Source organism: Eublepharis macularius, chromosome 8, assembly GCF_028583425.1.
Source record: "Eublepharis macularius isolate TG4126 chromosome 8, MPM_Emac_v1.0, whole genome shotgun sequence".
Taxonomy (NCBI): domain Eukaryota; kingdom Metazoa; phylum Chordata; class Lepidosauria; order Squamata; family Eublepharidae; genus Eublepharis; species Eublepharis macularius.
In genome coordinates this window covers 22,374,352-22,392,638 of record NC_072797.1, presented here as the reverse complement: position 1 = coordinate 22,392,638, position 18,287 = coordinate 22,374,352, and the positions used below count along the sequence as shown (strand labels likewise).

Here is an 18,287-nt window from a genome sequence, read left to right as displayed (position 1 = left end):
CAGTGCCCTCTACCTGTTGTGGGGTATGTATTGCACCGAGCCACTTGCCACCCATCTTTTTTGTTGCCATCTGCCATCTTTGCACATTTCCTCAACCTGGTGCTGCCCCCCCCCCCCCCAGCTACTTCTCAATCTCCTGGGCCAGCCCTGGATGGGTCATACAAACAAAAGCTGGGCTTGTAGGTCACCGTAACAAAAAGGCTGGGAACCATTGATTCAGAGCCAGGAAATTCAATTTATGTGCGTCTGATCATTAAAATTGCAGATGTAGTTGACAGAGGCTGATTCCGCACACGTTGGACAATGCACTTTCAATGCACTTTATCAATCGTTTGAGGTGGATTTTTTGTTCCGCACACAAAAAAATCCGTTCCAATGATTTATAAATCACTCAGAGTGGGAATACTCTTACCATCATGCCATGTTGCTAGAGTTTAGTCTAAATGTTTTTAATTTTTAAAAGAGTTATGGAACTGTGATTTGGTTCTTGGCACAATGAATTGATGCTTTTTTAATAGTCCACAAAAATAATTTTAGGACCCTTAACACATTTTACTAAAAAAACCAAATGTTTTTTAGAAAACATCCTTTCTTTTAAAAAATTTCAAAACTGATGACATGGATATAGAGTCTTTTAAAAGTTACGATACTCAAATTAGCCACAAAAATGTAGCAAACATGTCTGATTTATCCAGTCCTGATTTATTTTTCCTTTGAATGGCCTATGCTTGTTCTACAAAGCTTGGCCTTCAGCTTCCTCTGTCGTTGATATGGTTTGTGCTGCTTCTTCTTCAAGCTAGGTTTTGGTTCTGGTCTCACAAACTGAATTTCCACGGGCTTTTCTTCTGCTGGCGTTTCAAAAACTGCTTCAGTGGGATCTTCAGGAATGAGGGGCTTCTCTTCCTTTCTTTTCAATTTTTGCAGATTTTTCATCTGCTGTTTCTCTCTGAATTTAGCAGCTGTGGCCAGTCTTACTTCCCGCCGATGCTGAAATGAAGAGAACGAAGTTAATCATCCCTGTGTTCATGCTGCCTTTGGATTCATGTGTCACCTCAGTCTTATGATCGCTGGATGTTTTAATGGGTTTGCAACAACCAACTACTGAATATTAGCAGCTTCATATGAAGAGCCCAATTCTATTCACAGATTCTCCCGACAGACAGCCTACTTGCTTATGAAGTTACCTGACCACTGCAGCCATCTTCGGGTGCCTCTACGTTCTGAGATTAGGTGGGTGGCAACTCAGGAGAGGGTTTCCTCAGTAGTGGCACCAAAACACCGTCCCCAAGAAAATTAATCTGTCCCTTTCTGTTGCCACTTTGTACCAGCGGTTGAAGACTTTTTTGTTTCATTTGGCATTTCCTCGGTGATCCCTCCTTCCTACCCAATGTTTTTAATTGTTTTGTTCTGTATGTATTTTAACTGATTTTAATTACTTTACAAATGGTTTTCTTGAGTGGTTTTACTGCATACTTTTTAATTTGTTAGCTGCCTGTGGCTGGCACTAGCCCATCTATATCATAAGAGACAACCAACCAAACACAAAAGACACTATTACCATATTTGGAGACTGGTAGTGGGGATTTTCATACAAGGTTTGTCCCCCAAAGCTGCCCCGAAACATCTTGATAAGATTTAAGACAAAGCGAGGTCCAATCTCAACAAGAGTTGCATCTTCTTCTGTGATCTGCAACAGATGGGCAACAGTTACACATTTCAATGCAAGACACGTAAGTACTGGTTGGAGAGACAGAACATACTTTAAATAATCCAGAAGAATGCTCATATGGGCATACTATAGAAACAAAAGATACATGCAGTATCTATGCACCCTATTACAGTATCTGACCTTAGCGCAAGATCTCTAGCAAGTCACTGTGTGACAGTACAGGAGCTTTTTTCGTATCAGCTGCTTCAAGGAGCCCAACCACCCTGGGCATGGCTCAGATAAGAGGAGGCTAAAGGGGAGTTTCCTTAGGGGAAAGGCACAGCCTTCTCTAATTTAGCATACTTTTATCCTCCTTTCAACCAAGAACAACAATATATTAAAATAGCGCATGCACTGGTAAAAGATATTTGCCTCAATATCCTGCCTGGTTTTTAAACTGGGTGTCACACACACCCCTCCAAACTTTTAATAGTTACTGTTTTAGGCATAAAGAAAAGTAAGCAGCGTTCAGAGAATGAAGGGTGAGTCAATGTGTGAAAAGGGTACTTACATGAGGAATTTCTCAACTTCCAGCCATTAGAAAATTGGAAGCCCTAAAGCTCTAATCAGATATTACTTGTGCCTTTTTCATTATTTTTCCCCTTTCGTTCCACAATAATGTCTAGTAACTTAAGTATCATGTAACAACTGAAAAGTTATGATTTCTTAAGCAGCTTTGGTATCAAGCTCGGTTGTAAATATCAGCCAGAATTGGAGTGCTTAAGTTATCCATTTTGCCTTCTCTGGGAAATGAACTGGTTCCTAAAAGATTTCTGCATTCATTCTCTGCTGATGTCTTTTCCTGTGCTTCTATGCCTTTGTTAAGTTTTGCTAAGTCTGGTCAACTTACCATGAAATGCGATGCTAGGAGGTGTTTTCAATATCATACAAGCTAGTAGGGAAATCTGGAATTCACTCTTTTTATCAGCTAAACCCAAGAAGTTTTTTTTGTGGATACCCAAAGGCTACCCTATGCCAGCTAAGAGGAATTCAAGTTTGTTCATACAGCATTTTTCAGTTCAGTGTTCCAGATGGATCCCAGAATGTGCAAAACAGAGCTCATGCGCCAACCCCATCCCAAAGGCAAAGTGACAAACCTGATAATTCCGAAACCAAATCCTGTGGTCTGTTATGGAGAACGTGAAAACATGATCTACAAACGGCTGGCTTTTGGGATGATACTGTGGTGTACTAAAAATCTGGTGGAGGGGAAAAGAATGACAAATCTTGTTTCAACAGCTGAGATTTAATGAAACATCTGGATAAGCAGAATATAGTCTTCACAGTCTCTTTCTGTGGTCCACTCATGGCTAGCCAAAGCTGGACTCTTTGTGAACTACCAAATCTAACCCATAGCCTAGACAGACCTGGTTCCAGGAATCTGAACAGACAAAACAGGAATTTTGTACCAACGTTTGAAGTTGCAGTGTAGGAGCAATGAACAGGCTAGGGAATGGAGGTCAATTCTAGCAGCTACACAGTTTATGCTGGTAGAAGAGGCCAAGTCAAGATAAACTTGGCTCAGGGTGCTTCTCTGCCACCAGCCCTCCAGTGTTTTGTTACTATACTTATTTAAGTACCAAGTTGAGCAAAGACCTAAAACTGGTGACACTCATATAATTCAGTTTGAAGCACGGACATGAGACCTTTGTGAAATGGGAGGCCTATTGACTCCAATACGTATTTAAGAAATTTCTGTGACACAGTGAGCTGTAGCTGCTTGACGCTGCAGGTTGGCTAGTGCAGGGATCTGTGTAGCATAGTAGGCTTGGAGGGTGAAAAACGCATCAGATTTTTTTCAAATTCAGAGAACAATACCATGGCTTGCACAAGAGGATGGGCATTTACTACAATCAACTGCTTAAATGGACATCTCCACCTCTTGAAGTATTCTTGGGGAACAAAAGGCTGTCTTGGCCGCCACCCCCTCTTCAATCCCAGGACTAGCAAAGAAAGTTATGCTGATTCAAGAAAGGAAGATGTAGATATTCTCTAGTGTATTTGTACATGGTTGTCAAAACTGTCAAGGTAAGGACCACACTGCCTCCTCTTGACAAAACAAGCTTGGCTTGTAATAGGAGAATAGAACATAAGTACAGACCTGAATAAACAACTCTTTCAGCAACGCATAATGTGGCTGCTGGTCAAAAGCCTGGAAGAAGAAAGAGCATTTTAGAAAAGCACAAGAGGGGCAGGGAAAAGCATTCACTCCTGGCAAGAAGGTTACTGAAGACAGCTGAGCAACTTGCAAAAAAAGTATACTCACTGAATCAAAAGACAGAAGGGGGCGGGAACCTCTCAGGCAGTTGCCAGTCATCTTCAGCTCTGCCAGTGTGTGAACTGCAAGGGCATTAAGTACAATTAAGACATTTGGCTTTACAACATCCAGGAAAGAACAACTAAGAAGGGCATTTTTTAAAAAAAAAGCTGGCAGAAATAAATGACATTCTCATAAACTGGAACTTACTATTCTGTACTAAAAACTTGGCTGATGGACCATGAGGTGTATTAGAAACCCTGAAACAGATGAGAGACAGAATGCTAGTAAACATTTAATTCTGCTGTTTTCTTGACATTTTCAATTGGACTTTGGTGCAATGCTGTGACTGTACGAAATGCTGTACCCATTCAGAAACTGAATGGGGTTTAAAACACACACAAACTCCCAACAACCACAGGGGACCTGTAAGGCAGGCCTGCAGATAAGCACTAAACTGATTACCAGAAAGATCCACGCTCAGGCAAGCTCCTTTTCTCTTTTTTAACCTGAAAAAGCCCTTTAAAGTTAAGTGAGATGACACATTCCCAGTTCAGTAAGCAGACTTCAGAGTGCCATACAGTGTAGGTTATATCCCCCTTCCCCCAAATTCTAGGAAGGAAGCAGGCAACAGCCTAGTGGGGAGCCTTCAAAAAGCCAGTTGGAAGAGATTGGGAGAGAATGCCCTGTGGGAGAAGGGGAAGTTGCACCCTCCACTGCACATGAAACAGTTGCGTGCAAAAGGAATCCAGGGTCTCTGTTCAGTGCAGCAGGAACAATTACACATGCTTGTCCCTGAAAGTTGCTCGAGGGGTTCTTGTTTCCAGTCTTAAATCTACAAGGCCTAAGGCTGGGGAGGGGGAAAAAACACCCTGCAGATTTTCAAATGTTGCTGCTGCTCTGCTAGGGCTTCCCAGCTACAGTGTCTGTCTTCCTTCTTAAAGAGGAGGAGGAGAAAACCACACCTACAGCTTCTGCACCACAGCTCGATTTAAGAGAGAGCACCCTGGAGCACCCTGGAGGCTGCACAGAAAGGCTGCTCAGTATTTAGCCATAAGAAGCAGCACAGCTCTAGCAATGGCTTCCCCTCCTGGGTAAAGGAGGGGATTTTAGTCCAAAGAGAAAAGGAGAACAGTGGATGGGATACAAAAAAGTCGGAGTGCCAGTGAAACATAGGAAGGAAGAAATTGGGTGAGAAGAGAGATTTGTCATATTTGTATAACTCTTGCAGATGGAAGCAGAGTGCCGTTTATAAGCCTGACCCGCCACCCATGCAAAAGAACACTGTGAGAGAGAATCCCTATCTTCAGCACTGAGGTTGTGTATCCTTTCCTGCCTGAAGTTACCTCCTAAATGATACCCCGAGTGCCCAACCAACCACAGTGAATCGGGCAGAGGAGTTCAGAGAAAATGGTGACATGGACTGGATTCAGTTTTGAGCTGTCCCCGCCACAGCAAATTAAGACACGTGCTACTCTTTCCCAATTTCCCTTTTCTTTTCTGGCAGTTTTAGAAAGCTGTCAATAATTATTACCACACAACTGGCCTGGAATAAGTATTCAGCAAAGAGCAAGTATGAATGGAGTCTCCTCTTCCCCACCACACACACAAACACACTTTGCTCCTATCCACAGCATCATGAAAAATTAAAATAAAGAAGACAATGCCAGTATTTTCCTCACCACATGTAAAGATCCTGTTTCTTCTTTGCTTCAAAAAATATGCATTTGTTGCAATTTTTTATTTCACAGACCTGCAAGAAGAAAGAAACCAAATTTACTGAAACTGAAATGCTCTGATTCACCCTCAGGAATCACAAGCGAGCCTTCCTTTGTGTCTGCTACCTAATGCAGTCCAAGCTCTGCTCATGACCTAAGTTCGATCCTGGCGGAAGCCGGGTTCAAACAGCCGGCTGAAGGTTGACTCAGCCTTCCATCCTTCCTAGGTCGGTAAAATGAGTACCCAGTTTCCTGGCGGTAAAGTGTAGATGATTGGGGAAGGCAATGGCAAATTACCCCATAACAAAAAGTCTGCCAAGAAAACGTTGTGATATGACGTCCCCCCATGGGTCAGTACTGACTCAGTGCTTGCACAGGAGACTACCTTTACCCTTTACCTAATGCAGCAACTCCCAACCCAGATTGGCAAAACCCCAGTGTGACAGCAGTCATCTCAACATGTGCTGTGAAATTCTCCAAACATGCATTTTCATGTTCTTTCAATAAATATCTGCCACACAAAATGGCTGCTTTTCTAAATTCTAAACAGATTGGCTTGAATCGTAAGGATTTCCCCCACTGTTCTGGCCACCAATACCCAGGAGATGAATTTCAGAGAGAACAGCTACCTGCAGCAGGAAGATCAGACAGTTCTGTTGAACTACTTCTAATAAATTGACATAGATTTTGTAGACAAGTCCTAGCGCAGTTCTCAGTAAAAGTGTAACTGTCCCACTAAAATGTATGCTGTTATTTTTAAGCCACCTCATTCTGAAGACAGTCCAGGAACATACTTGTGAGTTTCACCAACTGTTGTGGAAAAGGAGGCTAAAAATACTAACTCTGACAAAACAGTTGGATAGACACTGATAAAGATATAGCTAGCCTTTTGAATGTCTTATCTCTTAATCGAAACTTCCCTTGGCCTCTCTCAGATAGGCTCTTTCCAAACAAATAAGAAATTGACATAAATTACCTCGTTGATTACAAAAAGTTTGTCCTTCCTGTCCATTTTGGTGTCTGAAAAAACAGAGGTAAACATGAACTAAAACATGTGCTGCTTTGTTTAAAGATTGCAGCAATCAACAACATGCTGTAATGGAATTATTTCATCTCCTCTTATTAAAAGTTCCATTGAAATTTGCCACCTGATCCAGCTAGGTTCTATGCACGTCTCCCTTGCTGGATAGGAGATTATGCAGGCATGCTTTTTAAAGACAATTCGGTGTAGGCAGCCCCAACAGCTGAAGACAGGAACTGTATGAGCATATGGGTGGACCAGGGCTGGCTGTCTCTACATAGTTTCCATAATATTTACTTTGAAACCAAGGCAGGACAGAATATACACCAGTTTGCACAGAAGTCAGCAATATGCTCACGTCCAATGGTTATAAATATGCAGACTTGCAGACGTAAGTGGAACTTAAGACAAAATTGTATGTCAAGATGCAGGGGAGTTTTAAAAAGTAAAATCACAATCTACCTGCTTTAGAATGGGGCATCAGTGTTCGCAAGTCCTTCATTAGATGTCTGGTCCTAAAATTTATTCCTCTGGAAGAAAAAATGAGCACTCTCTCTTTGTTCTTCCATTTGCCCTGAAATATACATAGTTGAATATGAATAGGGTGAAAATCAGACCATGTCAGCCACTAACAGCACCATCCTAAAGAGAGTTACCTCCTTTAAGCCCATTGGCTTTAACAGATTCAGAAGGGAGTAATTCTAGGTTACAGTTAAACTGTAAATAACTCAACAACTGCAAGTTCTAATAAAATAGCAGCACAACAGAAAAGTTCCATAAATAAACCCTTTTAATTTTGAAAAAGAAAACCAATCAAGCATTTACTACTGTACAAAAACAAATTCTAACTATCAGGTGCATGACCCTTCAGTTCTTTCACCCAAAGAAACCCCTGTAATTGATACAAAAGAGCTGGCATGATGTGGTGGTTAAAATGTTGGACATGGATCTAGGAGACCTCAGTTTGAAACTCCACTCTGCCATGGTAGCTTGCTGTATGACTGGGCCAATCACAAATTTCTAGCCTAACCAACCTGACAGGGTTGTTGTGAGAATAAAATGGAGGAGGACAGAATGTTATGAGTCACAATGTTATGAGAGCCAGTTTGGTATAGTGGTTAAGAGCGTGGGACTCTAATCTGGAGAGCCGGGTTTGATTCCCCACTCCTCCACGAAGCCGGCTGGGTGACCTTGGGCTAGTCACAGTTCTCTGGAGCTCTCTCAGCCCCACCCACCTTACAGGATGTTTTGTTGTGGGAATAATAATGGCATACTTTGTAAACCGCTCTGAGTGGATGTTAAGTCATCCTGAAAGGCGGAATATAAATTGAATGTTGTTGTTGTTGTTGTTATTAAAAGATCAGCATTGCTACCTGAGCTATTTACGTGTTTCTCAGGCCCTGGCGAAAGAAAAACGCAAAAAAAGGATACAAAGTAGGGTTGCCAACCTCCAGGCGGGGTTGGAAATCACCTGAAATTACAGCTGATCTCCAGAGATCAGTTCCCCTGGAGAAAACGGCTGCTTTGGATGGGGGAGGGGATATAGCATTATACCCTAGAGCGGTCTCTATCCTCCCCAAACCCAAGCTTAACCCCCCAAAATCCAAGAATTTCCTAAACCAAAGCTGGCAACCCTATTCTCCGACCTTCACTAGACAAGAGAAATACTTCATCAAAATACAAAGCCGACTAAGACCAGCCCCGCTCGCTCGTCTTATAAGAGGCGCCCTCTGCACACGCTCAGACACACTCTTTCCTCATTCCTGAGCCAAACGCAGTAGCTGGGCCTCACCTGCGAGACAGGCGGCGGAACGCGGTGCTCCTCAGACCCCGCCTCGGCTGCCGAAGACGGCTCTTTCCCTTCCCCCGCCCTCGTATCCCTCTTGGCGCGTTTCTTCTTGGGGCCCGGCCCGGCTCCACGCTGCCTCTTGGCCGCCGCCATCTTGCGCGCACGACACCGGCAACAGCACCGCCTTCCCTCTCGGGGCGGAAGCCTCTCTGGCAAGCTGCCTTCTCTATGGTGATTCCCGGAAGCGCCTGCGGAGGGCTAAACCATAGACAACTAGAAGCCCAAAACTTCCGGCTTTCCGTATCTATGGCGAAGCTCTCGCAGGAAAAACGGCAGCGGGAAAAATCAGATCAATTCAAAACCGGAAGCGTTGCTTGGAAGGGTACGGGGCAAAAAGAGCAGGTAGGAAATACCGATCTAGCCGAACGACTCTATCGATAAGGCACTGGGTTGCCAGCCTCCAGGTGGGGCCTGGAGATCTCCCGGAATTACAACTGATCTCCAGGCCACAGCAATCAGTTTACCTGGAGAAAACGACGGGTTTAGAGGGTGGGCGCTATTATACCCCACGAAGGTCCCTTCCCTCCCCAAACTCCACACTCCCGACAACCTAAAATCCCAAATGAAGTTCTTACGGGCGCTTCCATGCTAAAAATGATGCGGTAATAGAGCTGGTGGCAAATGCTGCACTCCCTAGAGATGCCCTGGGACGGTGACCCCCCCCCCGGGTCCCGTGGCCAACGGAAGCTTTTCTTTTTTTATCCATTTGTGTACCACTCTGTGAAGGACAGGGGTATTCATGGCTGTTGTGATAACTCATGAAGCTGTAGGGTAGTTCTTGTAGCTGCTTTGGATGGGCTGAAGCGTTCCCCCTTCTTCGGTGAGTTTTTAGAGCTACAGCTTGGACGACTTTGATGGCAGGTGGAAGTTCAACCAGTGCAGCTGTTCCCACCCTTAGAGTAGGTGCCCCTGCTGAATTTCTGTCATGGTGTTCTTAGTTTTCTGTGAGGGGAATTCTCCCACAAAATCCGAATTTTGGGTGTCCAGTCCCCTTCCAAGACTTTAGCCTCTAAATTAAACCAAGCAGATAATAATTGGCAATAAAAGTTTATTGGGGAAAACATTTGAATAAACTGATGCACTTTAGCCAAAGTCAATAGCACCCACACATATCTTTTTATACCCAGAATCAAAGTGAAAATTGTTTACACTAGCAAGATAGTCTACACAAAACAGACAAGGTTGAGTCAGTAAAATTCTGAAGAGTTAGCAGTAATTTCTAAAAGTTGGCAGGTCACATAAATTATAAAAGGCTGACAGTTAACTCTCCTTTGGCACCTCTTGTTGTCCTCTGGAAAACTAGTGAGCTGGTAAGAGCGATAATAAGAAATAAGGCTACAACATCCAAGGTTTTCTTGCAGTCATGTCTGTTGTTAACTCAACACACCTCCCTGTCCCTTCACCTTTCCCTACAACGTAATTTCTAAAGGAGAGTGGAAGTATGAATATGGGTGAAAGATCAAGATGGGCAACCATGTTAGCTTGTCTGTAGCAGTCCGTCCTGTGAGTGAACGGGCACTGAGAACAGGGCAGGCAAGACTCACTTCTATCATGGCCTTGTCAGACAATTACACTTATAGGGGATTGGAAACTGAAGCTTTGCACTTACAAGAAAATCCCTCAACATTTCCCCTTCCTTCCTTAAAGCTACATCTTTATGAGAGGGAATACCAAACCTGCTTGCTTCTGTCTTCTTCAAATGCATTAATACATGACATTTCCATTTTAAACCTCTATGGGTCTCCTTTAGCACTTGCTAGACTCCTTTCTTTCTGCCATTGTAGGAGGAAGTGCGGGGGGACGGAGGTCTGCGAAGCCATGCCTCTCTCTACCCAAGCAGAAACTGGAGAAGAGCAATACGTCTTGGCTGCCAATCTTGACAATGTCCGAAATCTCTCGAATATCCTGAAAGCCATCCATTTTAAGGACCATGCTACTTGTTTCGCAACTACGAATGGACTCAAGGTGACGGTGGAAAATTCAAAGTGTCTTCAGGCAAACGCTTTTATTCAGGTTAGAGGGTAATATGTTCATTCTCTTCATTGGACAAAGAAATGTATTTCTTTTAGTTGAAATCAGTTTCTGTAAGAGGAAATGAAGTCGGATTCATCCAGCTTTTTAAACTCAATCTGGATTCTGGACCCATTCCTCTCCATAGTACAGCCTCTGATCACATGGCTTTTGTGTGTATGGTCAAGAAAGGCCCTCCCCACTTCCTCCCTTATTTGGAAGCAGAAACCTTGGTTGGATGCATCCAGTGCCTGCAAAAAAAAAAAAAAGGAAAGTTCAACAATAAAATGCTGTGCATGGCATGCTCCTTTGCCTTTCTTGTCTTCCAGCCATTGCCACTTTCATTTCTGGTTGCTTTGATGGGCTGCCACTTGGTTATTTATTTACATCATTTACACCCCACTTTTCTCCCTCCATTGGGACCATTGGTGGCTTACAACATTCTCCCTTTTTCTGTTTGCTTTCATAATAACCTTGTGAGGTAGGTTGTGGCAGGGAAGGGTCCATGGCTTTGTGGGAGAGCCTCTGCTTTGCATACAGAAGGTCCCAGGTTCAATCCCAAGCATCTCCAGTTAAAAGCAATAGATAGGAGGTGATGGGGAAAACGTTTGCTTGAGACCCCGGAGAGCCACTGCTAGTCAGAGTAGACGATACTAATCTTTATAGACCAATGGACTTTGTCAGTGTAAGGCAACTTCATGTGTAGGATAGGTTGTGTAACTGGCCCAAGGTCACCCAGCAAGCTTCCATGTTAGAGCAACTCTCCCAGATCATACACTGTAACCACTGCACCATGCTGTCTTTCTTCACACTGATTACTACACCTCCCCCTGGTGGAAAATAAATCAAAGTACTGCAAACACTTCAATAGCGTTTCTGCTAAAGCAGGAGGTGTGTGAGATGGTGAGCCAGTGGGCTGTGCCTGACGTTTGATACATGTCCGTCTTTAATGTCAGTGATTTCTCTCTCCCCTGCCCCTTACAATCAGTGGTTGGGGGGAGGAAGGGGGACAGTCTGCCCCGTAGTCACCCTTTCTTGAAGCCCCTTTGCTCAAGCATAAAGCGCTGTTTGGGAGAGGTTCCCTTCCTCTGTTCTCTCACCTTCTGCCAAAGGGGGGGTGCTGGTGGCACTATTCGCCCATGTGATGGACGGGGGGAGATTACACTCAATGTATTGTACAGAGTTACGGTAAAAGAAGCAAATGCTGGTACCAAATACTACAGTGCCAAGAAATGGAAAGTTGACTTCACTGTCATAGCCTTGCTGCTTCTGTTCCTTCTTCTAAAAGTCTCCACCTGATCCTCGCTAATCCTTTCTGTAAAGCTCTTAGGCTGCAGGCCTAAGGATACTTTCCTGGAGATAAGCCCTATTGAATAACATGGGGCTTACTTCTGAGTAGACAGAACTGCTCTGTTCCTTCACCTTTGTCCTATCAAACTGACCTGTAGTTTAGCCCTATGTTAGCCTTCTTAGGAGCAAACCCCACTTAGCTCTGTGGCAGTTACTTCCCAATCAGTATGTTTAACGGATTTGTAGTCTTCGGTTCTAAGGACTGATCTACATCACCAGTTTAACGGTCATGGCGTCCCTTCCAATGAATGTTGGGAATTGTAGTTCTGTACTAGCACTGTTGCCTCATAGTTTTTCAGCTTCTGTTTTCTGTCTTTCAAATGTACAGGCAGGAATTTTCCAAGAATTTGCGGTGCAGGAGGAATCCGTGACGTTCAGAATCAATCTGTCTGTTCTTTTAGACTGCTTGACTATCTTCGGTACAAGCTCCTTGCCAGGTACTGCCTAACTGTGTGTGTTACCAGAATAGAACGGAGACGCCACTGTGTGCCGAAGCCTGTCTCTTCTTACAGAAAAGGTCAGATGGATCTTCAATGGCCAGAGAACAATGGGGTTGGAACTGCCTCTTTCATTAGTGCATTTTATATATATATCTTCACTACAAACTTCTTGGCACTGTATAAATTGGTTGGTCAAGAAATAGCTCCTGAGAATCTTAGAACTGCAGCATTGTAGACGATGCTTTCTAACTTTCTGTTCCTGTTTCAGGAACTCAGACCGCCCTTCGGATGTGCTACCAGGGATACGGTTATCCCTTGACCCTCTTCCTGGAGGAAGGGGGTGTGGTAACTGTGTGTAAAATCAACACTCAAGAGCCTGAAGAGATACTCGATTTTGATTTCTGCAGCACGAATGTTGTGAACAAAATTATCCTGAAATCGGAAGGGCTGAGGGAGGCATTTTCTGAACTAGATATGACCAGCGAGGCACTACAGATTACAATGTCTCCAGACAAGCCTTATTTTAGGTATTGGATAACCCCCCCCCCCCCAATTCTGGTAATCATGGTTAGTAATATTTTAATAAGGTATAGAATAATTAGTGCAAGTTTTAAGCGTAAATTGATTTGTCCTAAAGGTGGGTCCGCAAATCAGTGTTGTTGTCTAAATTGATTAATTATACCCCTGCCTTATTCTAGTATATGTATAGCAAGGGAGGGCAGATTTTGTGTTTTAGGGAACTGCTTATTTTTTTGAAATAGTCTTGAAAGTTACCAGTCATAGAATAACAGCTCTGTGGGTGAAGCCTCAAGCAGTGATAACTGGCTCAAAAATTACAGCATTTCACACAAGGTCTGTGGTGCTCGTACGGGGAAACATTTTCTCTGGAGCTTTCCCAAAGCAAAACACCTCCTTCATCCCAAACTGAAAATTGCCCCGCAGGGCAAAAATATATGGTTACCTCTAATGTTTTTCCTGGAAGAAGCAAACAGCAGCTTTGATGAGCTCACTCCTTTCCTGTACAGAGCAAAGGTGTGTGAGAGCATGTGCCTCATTAGCCTTCAGGTGAGTGTGAATGAGGTGAGAAGCTGCTGCCAGTTTGGTGTAGTGGTTAAGAGCTGCAGGACTCTAATCTGGAGAGCTAGGTTTGGTTCCCCACTCCTCCACTTGAAGCCAGCTGGGTGACCTTGGGTCAGTCACAGCTCTTCCAGAGCTCTCTCAGACCCACCCACCTCACAGGGTGATTGTCCTGAGGATAATAATAACACACTTTGTAAACCGCTTTGAGTGGGTGTTAACATGTCCTGAAGGGCAGTATATACATTTAAATATAAATATTTAAATGGAAGGATGAGAAAGTGATTACAGCAGCTCTGGGGGAGGGGCAAAGCACTGCTTTTAGTTGCTTGGAGAGTGATTAATCACTTCTGAGTGATCTTCTGTGCACCCTTGACGTTTAGCATCCAAAGCAGCTTTGTACACGGAATGTCCCTGTAATCTAAAAGGCTCTCAAAAGCCACATCAGTGGGAAAACCAGTCTGCCTTGATGAGCTACAACCAGTCAGGGCAGACAGTCTTGAGTAAGATCGCCCAGTGATTTGATTTGTAGCTCCAGCCTTCTTCTGCCGCATCAGTGGATAGAGAACTCAGCTGGGGCCTGGGGAGGACTGTATTCAAGTCCCCCGTCTCCATGAACATGGCTGTTCATTGAGTTCCCCATTTAACTTCTGTGAGTCTGAGGGCAGCACCTTTTCTTTGGAGTAGTCATTAGGACTGTTTCAGAGTAAATAAATAATGTGATCTTAGGGTGACTTTGGACATTACAGTGACAAACGCTGCAATACGTTTACCATTTGGTTTCGTGTGCACATTATTTGCTCTCTTATCTATACTGCTATTATAGAAAGTGTGTTTCTGAATTGTTAACTTCCTCTTGCCTGACTGAGGTGGTGTCTTGCTGTCTGTTTGAAATCCTCCTACCAGCAAGGAAGAGCTAGCTGATAATACACCCACCCACCAAACTGTTTCTCCAGCAGATCTGACACCAGCAGATATACATAACATGCATTCTACTAAAGTTATGTTACAACTACACATGTCTGAGCATCCTTTATACTCTGAAACTGGATTGAATCATTGTGTGTGTGTTTTCCTCAAGCTTCCGAGCCCTTGAGCAGGAATGAATAGCATCATGTCTAAAGTTCATTCAACACAATGCTAAGCAAATATATTAAAAACACATCTCACTGGATTGAGTGGAACTTATTGGCTGGTAGTTTGTGTTTTAGGATTGCATCCCTTTGGCATGAGCCTACATTACCCATCCTAGAGTTCAGTGGGGTTTACTTCCAAGTAAATGCACATAGCACCACAGTTTTAATTTGCTAGTCCACAATTTGTGGGGGGTTTACCATTTTAGTACAAAGCAGTTTGCAGAGTTAATGCATTCTTTATGATTTTTTTCTTCCTTTTTTCAGATTGTCCACTTTTGGAAATGCAGGAAGTGCTCATTTTGACTACCCCAAAGACTCTGATCTCATAGAAGCTTTTAACTGCAATCAGACCCAGACAAACAGGTCAGCGTGAGCGGTCAGAATACCTTTATAGTATTCTTTATACCTTTATAGTAGCACAATAGCCATTTGGTCCCATCCTTACTATTGCCTGCATTGTTCAATTGTGGTTTACTAATAACAACAACATCATCATTCTATTTATATATTCTGGACAATTTAATGCCACGCTCAGAGCAGTTTACAAAGTGTGTTATTATTATCCTCACAACAATCACCCTGTGAGGTGGGTGGCACTGAGAGCTCTGAGAGAGCTGTGACTGACCCAAGGTCACCCAGCTGGCTTCAAGTGGAGGAGTGGGGAATCAAACCCAGTTCTCCAGATGAGAATCCTGCCGCTCTGTCTTAACCACTACACCAAACTGACCAAACCTCCTAAGTTGCTAGAAAAGTCATGTTAGGATACAAACAGATGTGACAGTGATCACAGATTTGCATCCCTCTGAAAAGGGGAAATTGCACATGCTCACAGCCCCCATTTGGCACGGAGCTACACCAGGAGAAGAGACCTCCCCTACTTCTCCCGCCCCCATTATTTTACCAATTAAAACTGAACTCCCTGTGTTGCTATGTAGGGGGTGAGTCCAGCAACAGAGAATATGCTGTTAGGCCTTGTTTAACCCAACATAACCAATTTCATTTACAGATACAAGATCTCATTACTGAAGCCATCAACCAAAGCACTCGCGCTGTCTTGCAAAGCATCTATTCGGACAGATAACAGAGGTTTCTTGTCGCTGCAGTACATGATCCGGAACGAAGATGGACAGATCTGCTTTGTGGAGTATTACTGTTGCCCAGATGAAGATGTTACCGAAGCAGAAATGTAGCTGCCTGACACAAACTCACACATACACACATTTTTTTTTTAACAAACTATCTGGACTAGTGATTTTTGAATGAAAATTTTCTGAGAGGAAGGCAAGAATCTTTTTTTTTTAAGAACGAAAAACGGAGCAAGAAAGTGCTGGTGTAGCGATAAACTATACAGCAGGTGAGAACTCAGTAGAGAGCAGGACCTTTTGCAGGGAAAGGCCATCGGCTTCAGTGGGAGGATGCGTTGATACTAGAAACACAGGAAGCCTATTCGGCCATCATATAGAACAGGTAGTTATCCATCCAGTGGAAATGCGGCTTTATTGCTGCCACCACTTTGGGTCCACTTTGGTAGCATGGAAGTGGATCGGTTGTTGGTAATTTCAGGAAGGGAGGATAAGTTATGGATGAGCAGAGGGGCCAGGGCTATTTGTCGCTACTTACAGTTGTTCCAAGTAGGAGCTTGAGAGAGAGCTGGAAAATGGGAGGTTCGGTCCTTGGCGAAGCAGAAGAGCAAAGGCCTGTGAGCCTGTGAGGGGTTGTCTCTGGATGGAGAGGTTCTTTGGAGGGCCAGAAAGTGAGGTGTTTGAGGTCAGGGTGGGAGGAGAAAGAACGGGGCTGCTGAGCTCAACTTAGACAAACCGTGGGATGCTGTTAAGAGGGTAGACATTGTGGAAGTATGAGCAGCTGATGCTTCCTGGTGACATCTTGGGGAAGGAATAAGAAGTGCATTCTGTCCCCACAGTCTCCTGCCTTCACCTTCCACCCTATTAGCTGTGATGGAAAGACGTCCTTTGTGTCATCCACTCTTGTCTTGGTTGGAGCTGGGTTCAAACTAGCCTTAGGAAAGCAGACCTGCGCTGGAGGACTTCTTTGCTTTTACAGCTGGTGATGTGCCCGTTCAGCCTCATGCCAGCACATTATGTGCATGATGCACTGAATCCAGGCTCAGCAAGCCTAAGGATTTTACAACGAGTCTGTCCAGTGAGATGGTTCTGTTGGTGGGCTTCTTTGTAATTGTACCATACAACAGCATGAATTCGCCGTTGTCGGTCTCCAGCGACTGGATCAGTGGTGACTAAGACCACGAGCGTTATTAACACAGCATTTGACTTGACGCCTCCTGGTGCTTCTGCGTCCTATGGCTGGTTGCTTCACGTACAGCAGAAGACCTGCAGCAAAGGAAAGAAGAAGTGGTTCCCCCCCCCCTTCTCTAAGCAGTTTTTCATGCATAGGCTAACAGTAGTCCCTTACGTTCCTAAAATGAGAAATAAGGGGGGTGATGCCTAACCTGTGCCAAATGACAACGCACGATCTTCATGCTGTTTCGTTTGACTTGCTCATAGAAAAGCAGTACCAAAGCCATAAGCAGTTTGCTATCTCAGACTTCGTCTCTGGCTTATGCATTTACTCTCTCACAAACAGAGCTGTGCGAACAATACATTGTTTCCTTAGGAGCCGTAATGCTCTATTTTCCTGCACTGTGGAGCTCTGTTTGGATACAGTTGTGTGCATGGCACTAGGTTGCGGAGGAGAGGGAATCAGTAGTCCTATTTCACAGAGAAAGATTAGTATCTATTTCCTCCATAGTGTTCACATGGAAAATTCCCCAGGCAATCCAAGTTCAAACTCCTCCGAGCTCAGGAGCAGCAGCCACTTCCGTAAGAGGAAGGCTCCTTACTCTAGAGAAAAGCTTCAAATGTGGTAAAGCAAAGCGGTAGGCCAAAAGCCCTTGTTAATCTCATGTATTCCAAAGCACTTCTTTTGCACAAAGTCTTATGAATCGCAATGGGGTTTGTTACTAAACCACAGGCCTGAGAGCCCCTATCCAGTTATAGTCTCAAGCAACTGTTCATACACATCAGCCGATGAACCCAGCTTCACCTCCCCGTTCACATGAAAAGACGATGTGGGACCGTTCAGCAGGGCTCAGATTAATGGCACAATGCATAGGTATCTTCAAAGCAAATTGACGAAGGAACTCAGCTACATCTAGTGTCCCGATCCTGGATACCCATCCCGCCACGTTCCCTAAGAGGATTTTAACAGAGGTGGATGGGAGTCAGTCTTGGGAGAGAGGCAAGATCGTATCTGGATTCTGTGCAGTGCAAGCCTTAGATTTCCTGATGAATATCTCGGGTTCAACGAGCAGCAGGCTGTTATCTTCGTGCTCCATATCACAAAGTTCCTCTCTCAGTCGATTTAAGATTAAAACCTATTAAATTTCTATATTGTACAGATCTATGCATTAATAAATTTTCTCTTCTAATTCTAGTGTGACACTTTTCAGAGCCGAATTGGCTGTATGAGCAGTATCATTAAAGGTACCTTCAAAGCGAGTGCAAGACTGTAAACCTCACATACAGAGCCAGACTTCAGTCAACCAGTTTAGAAAACCACGAAAGGAATGAACTTGGCTGATATTCCAGCCTAGACCATTCCCACCACACCTTTCTAGGTCAGGTCAGCACTAGACATTCTATTATCCTGGGTTTACCTCTTCCAATACTACATTCGATTCCTACGTTGTTTAGAAAATGAAAAA

At 43.9% G+C, this 18,287-nt stretch overlaps 3 protein-coding genes across 10 annotated transcripts in view; 1 reads left to right on the top strand and 2 right to left on the bottom strand.

Annotated features, from left to right (window-relative positions):
• Positions 1 to 215: 215 nt before the first annotated feature.
• On the bottom strand, positions 216 to 8,670 carry BRIX1 (biogenesis of ribosomes BRX1). The gene is made up of 10 exons (XM_054986893.1): positions 8,497 to 8,670; positions 7,167 to 7,278; positions 6,660 to 6,703; positions 5,648 to 5,718; positions 4,176 to 4,225; positions 3,975 to 4,048; positions 3,810 to 3,860; positions 2,806 to 2,907; positions 1,559 to 1,687; positions 216 to 987 (listed from the first exon to the last, which is right to left on the bottom strand). Exons 1-10 carry the CDS (start codon positions 8,644 to 8,646, stop codon positions 703 to 705), a joined length of 1,068 nt encoding a protein of 355 aa, XP_054842868.1. The 5' UTR covers positions 8,647 to 8,670; the 3' UTR covers positions 216 to 702.
• Positions 8,671 to 8,791: 121 nt separating this feature from the next.
• RAD1 (RAD1 checkpoint DNA exonuclease) lies at positions 8,792 to 18,268 on the top strand. Of its 4 annotated transcripts, none has more exons than XM_054986889.1 (6): positions 8,792 to 8,895; positions 10,338 to 10,566; positions 12,242 to 12,350; positions 12,622 to 12,880; positions 14,831 to 14,929; positions 15,573 to 18,268. In XM_054986889.1, the coding sequence occupies exons 2-6, from the start codon at positions 10,372 to 10,374 to the stop codon at positions 15,754 to 15,756; spliced, it is 846 nt and encodes a 281-aa protein (XP_054842864.1). In that variant the 5' UTR covers positions 8,792 to 8,895; positions 10,338 to 10,371; the 3' UTR covers positions 15,757 to 18,268. The 4 variants fall into 4 exon arrangements, 3 of the variants coding, with proteins under 3 accessions (XP_054842864.1, XP_054842861.1, XP_054842862.1); XR_008597524.1 differs by lacking the exon at positions 8,792 to 8,895 and having other exon boundaries at positions 9,626 to 10,566; positions 15,573 to 15,920; positions 16,488 to 18,268; XM_054986886.1 differs by lacking the exon at positions 8,792 to 8,895 and having other exon boundaries at positions 9,626 to 10,566.
• TTC23L (tetratricopeptide repeat domain 23 like) overlaps positions 10,549 to 18,287 on the bottom strand; it is a 33,532-nt gene continuing 25,793 nt past the window's right edge. For 2 of the 5 annotated variants that reach the window (XM_054986881.1, XM_054986882.1), the window contains one exon: positions 10,549 to 10,814. In XM_054986881.1, coding sequence (XP_054842856.1) covers positions 10,629 to 10,814 — 186 coding nt within the window. In that variant the 3' untranslated portion in view covers positions 10,549 to 10,628. Of the gene's footprint in view, positions 10,815 to 16,835; positions 16,915 to 18,287 lie in introns of those variants that run through there. The other 3 variants (XM_054986883.1, XM_054986884.1, XM_054986885.1) reach the window with 2 other exon arrangements.

Coding starts and splice junctions, on each gene's coding strand:
- BRIX1 (XM_054986893.1), bottom strand. CDS start 8,646: ATGGCGGCGGCCAAGAGGCAGCGTGGAGCCGGGCCGGGCCCCAAGAAG. Junction 6,704..7,166: donor GATGCCCCATTCTAAAGCAG/GTAGATTGTGAT, acceptor CTGTTTTTTCAG/ACACCAAAATGGACAGGAAG. Junction 988..1,558: donor ACTACCAGTCTCCAAATATG/GTAATAGTGTCT, acceptor TCTTCATTTCAG/CATCGGCGGGAAGTAAGACT.
- RAD1 (XM_054986886.1), top strand. CDS start 10,018: ATGGGCAACCATGTTAGCTTGTCTGTAGCAGTCCGTCCTGTGAGTGAA. Junction 12,351..12,621: donor CGGTACAAGCTCCTTGCCAG/GTACTGCCTAAC, acceptor TTCCTGTTTCAG/GAACTCAGACCGCCCTTCGG. Junction 12,881..14,830: donor CCAGACAAGCCTTATTTTAG/GTATTGGATAAC, acceptor TCCTTTTTTCAG/ATTGTCCACTTTTGGAAATG.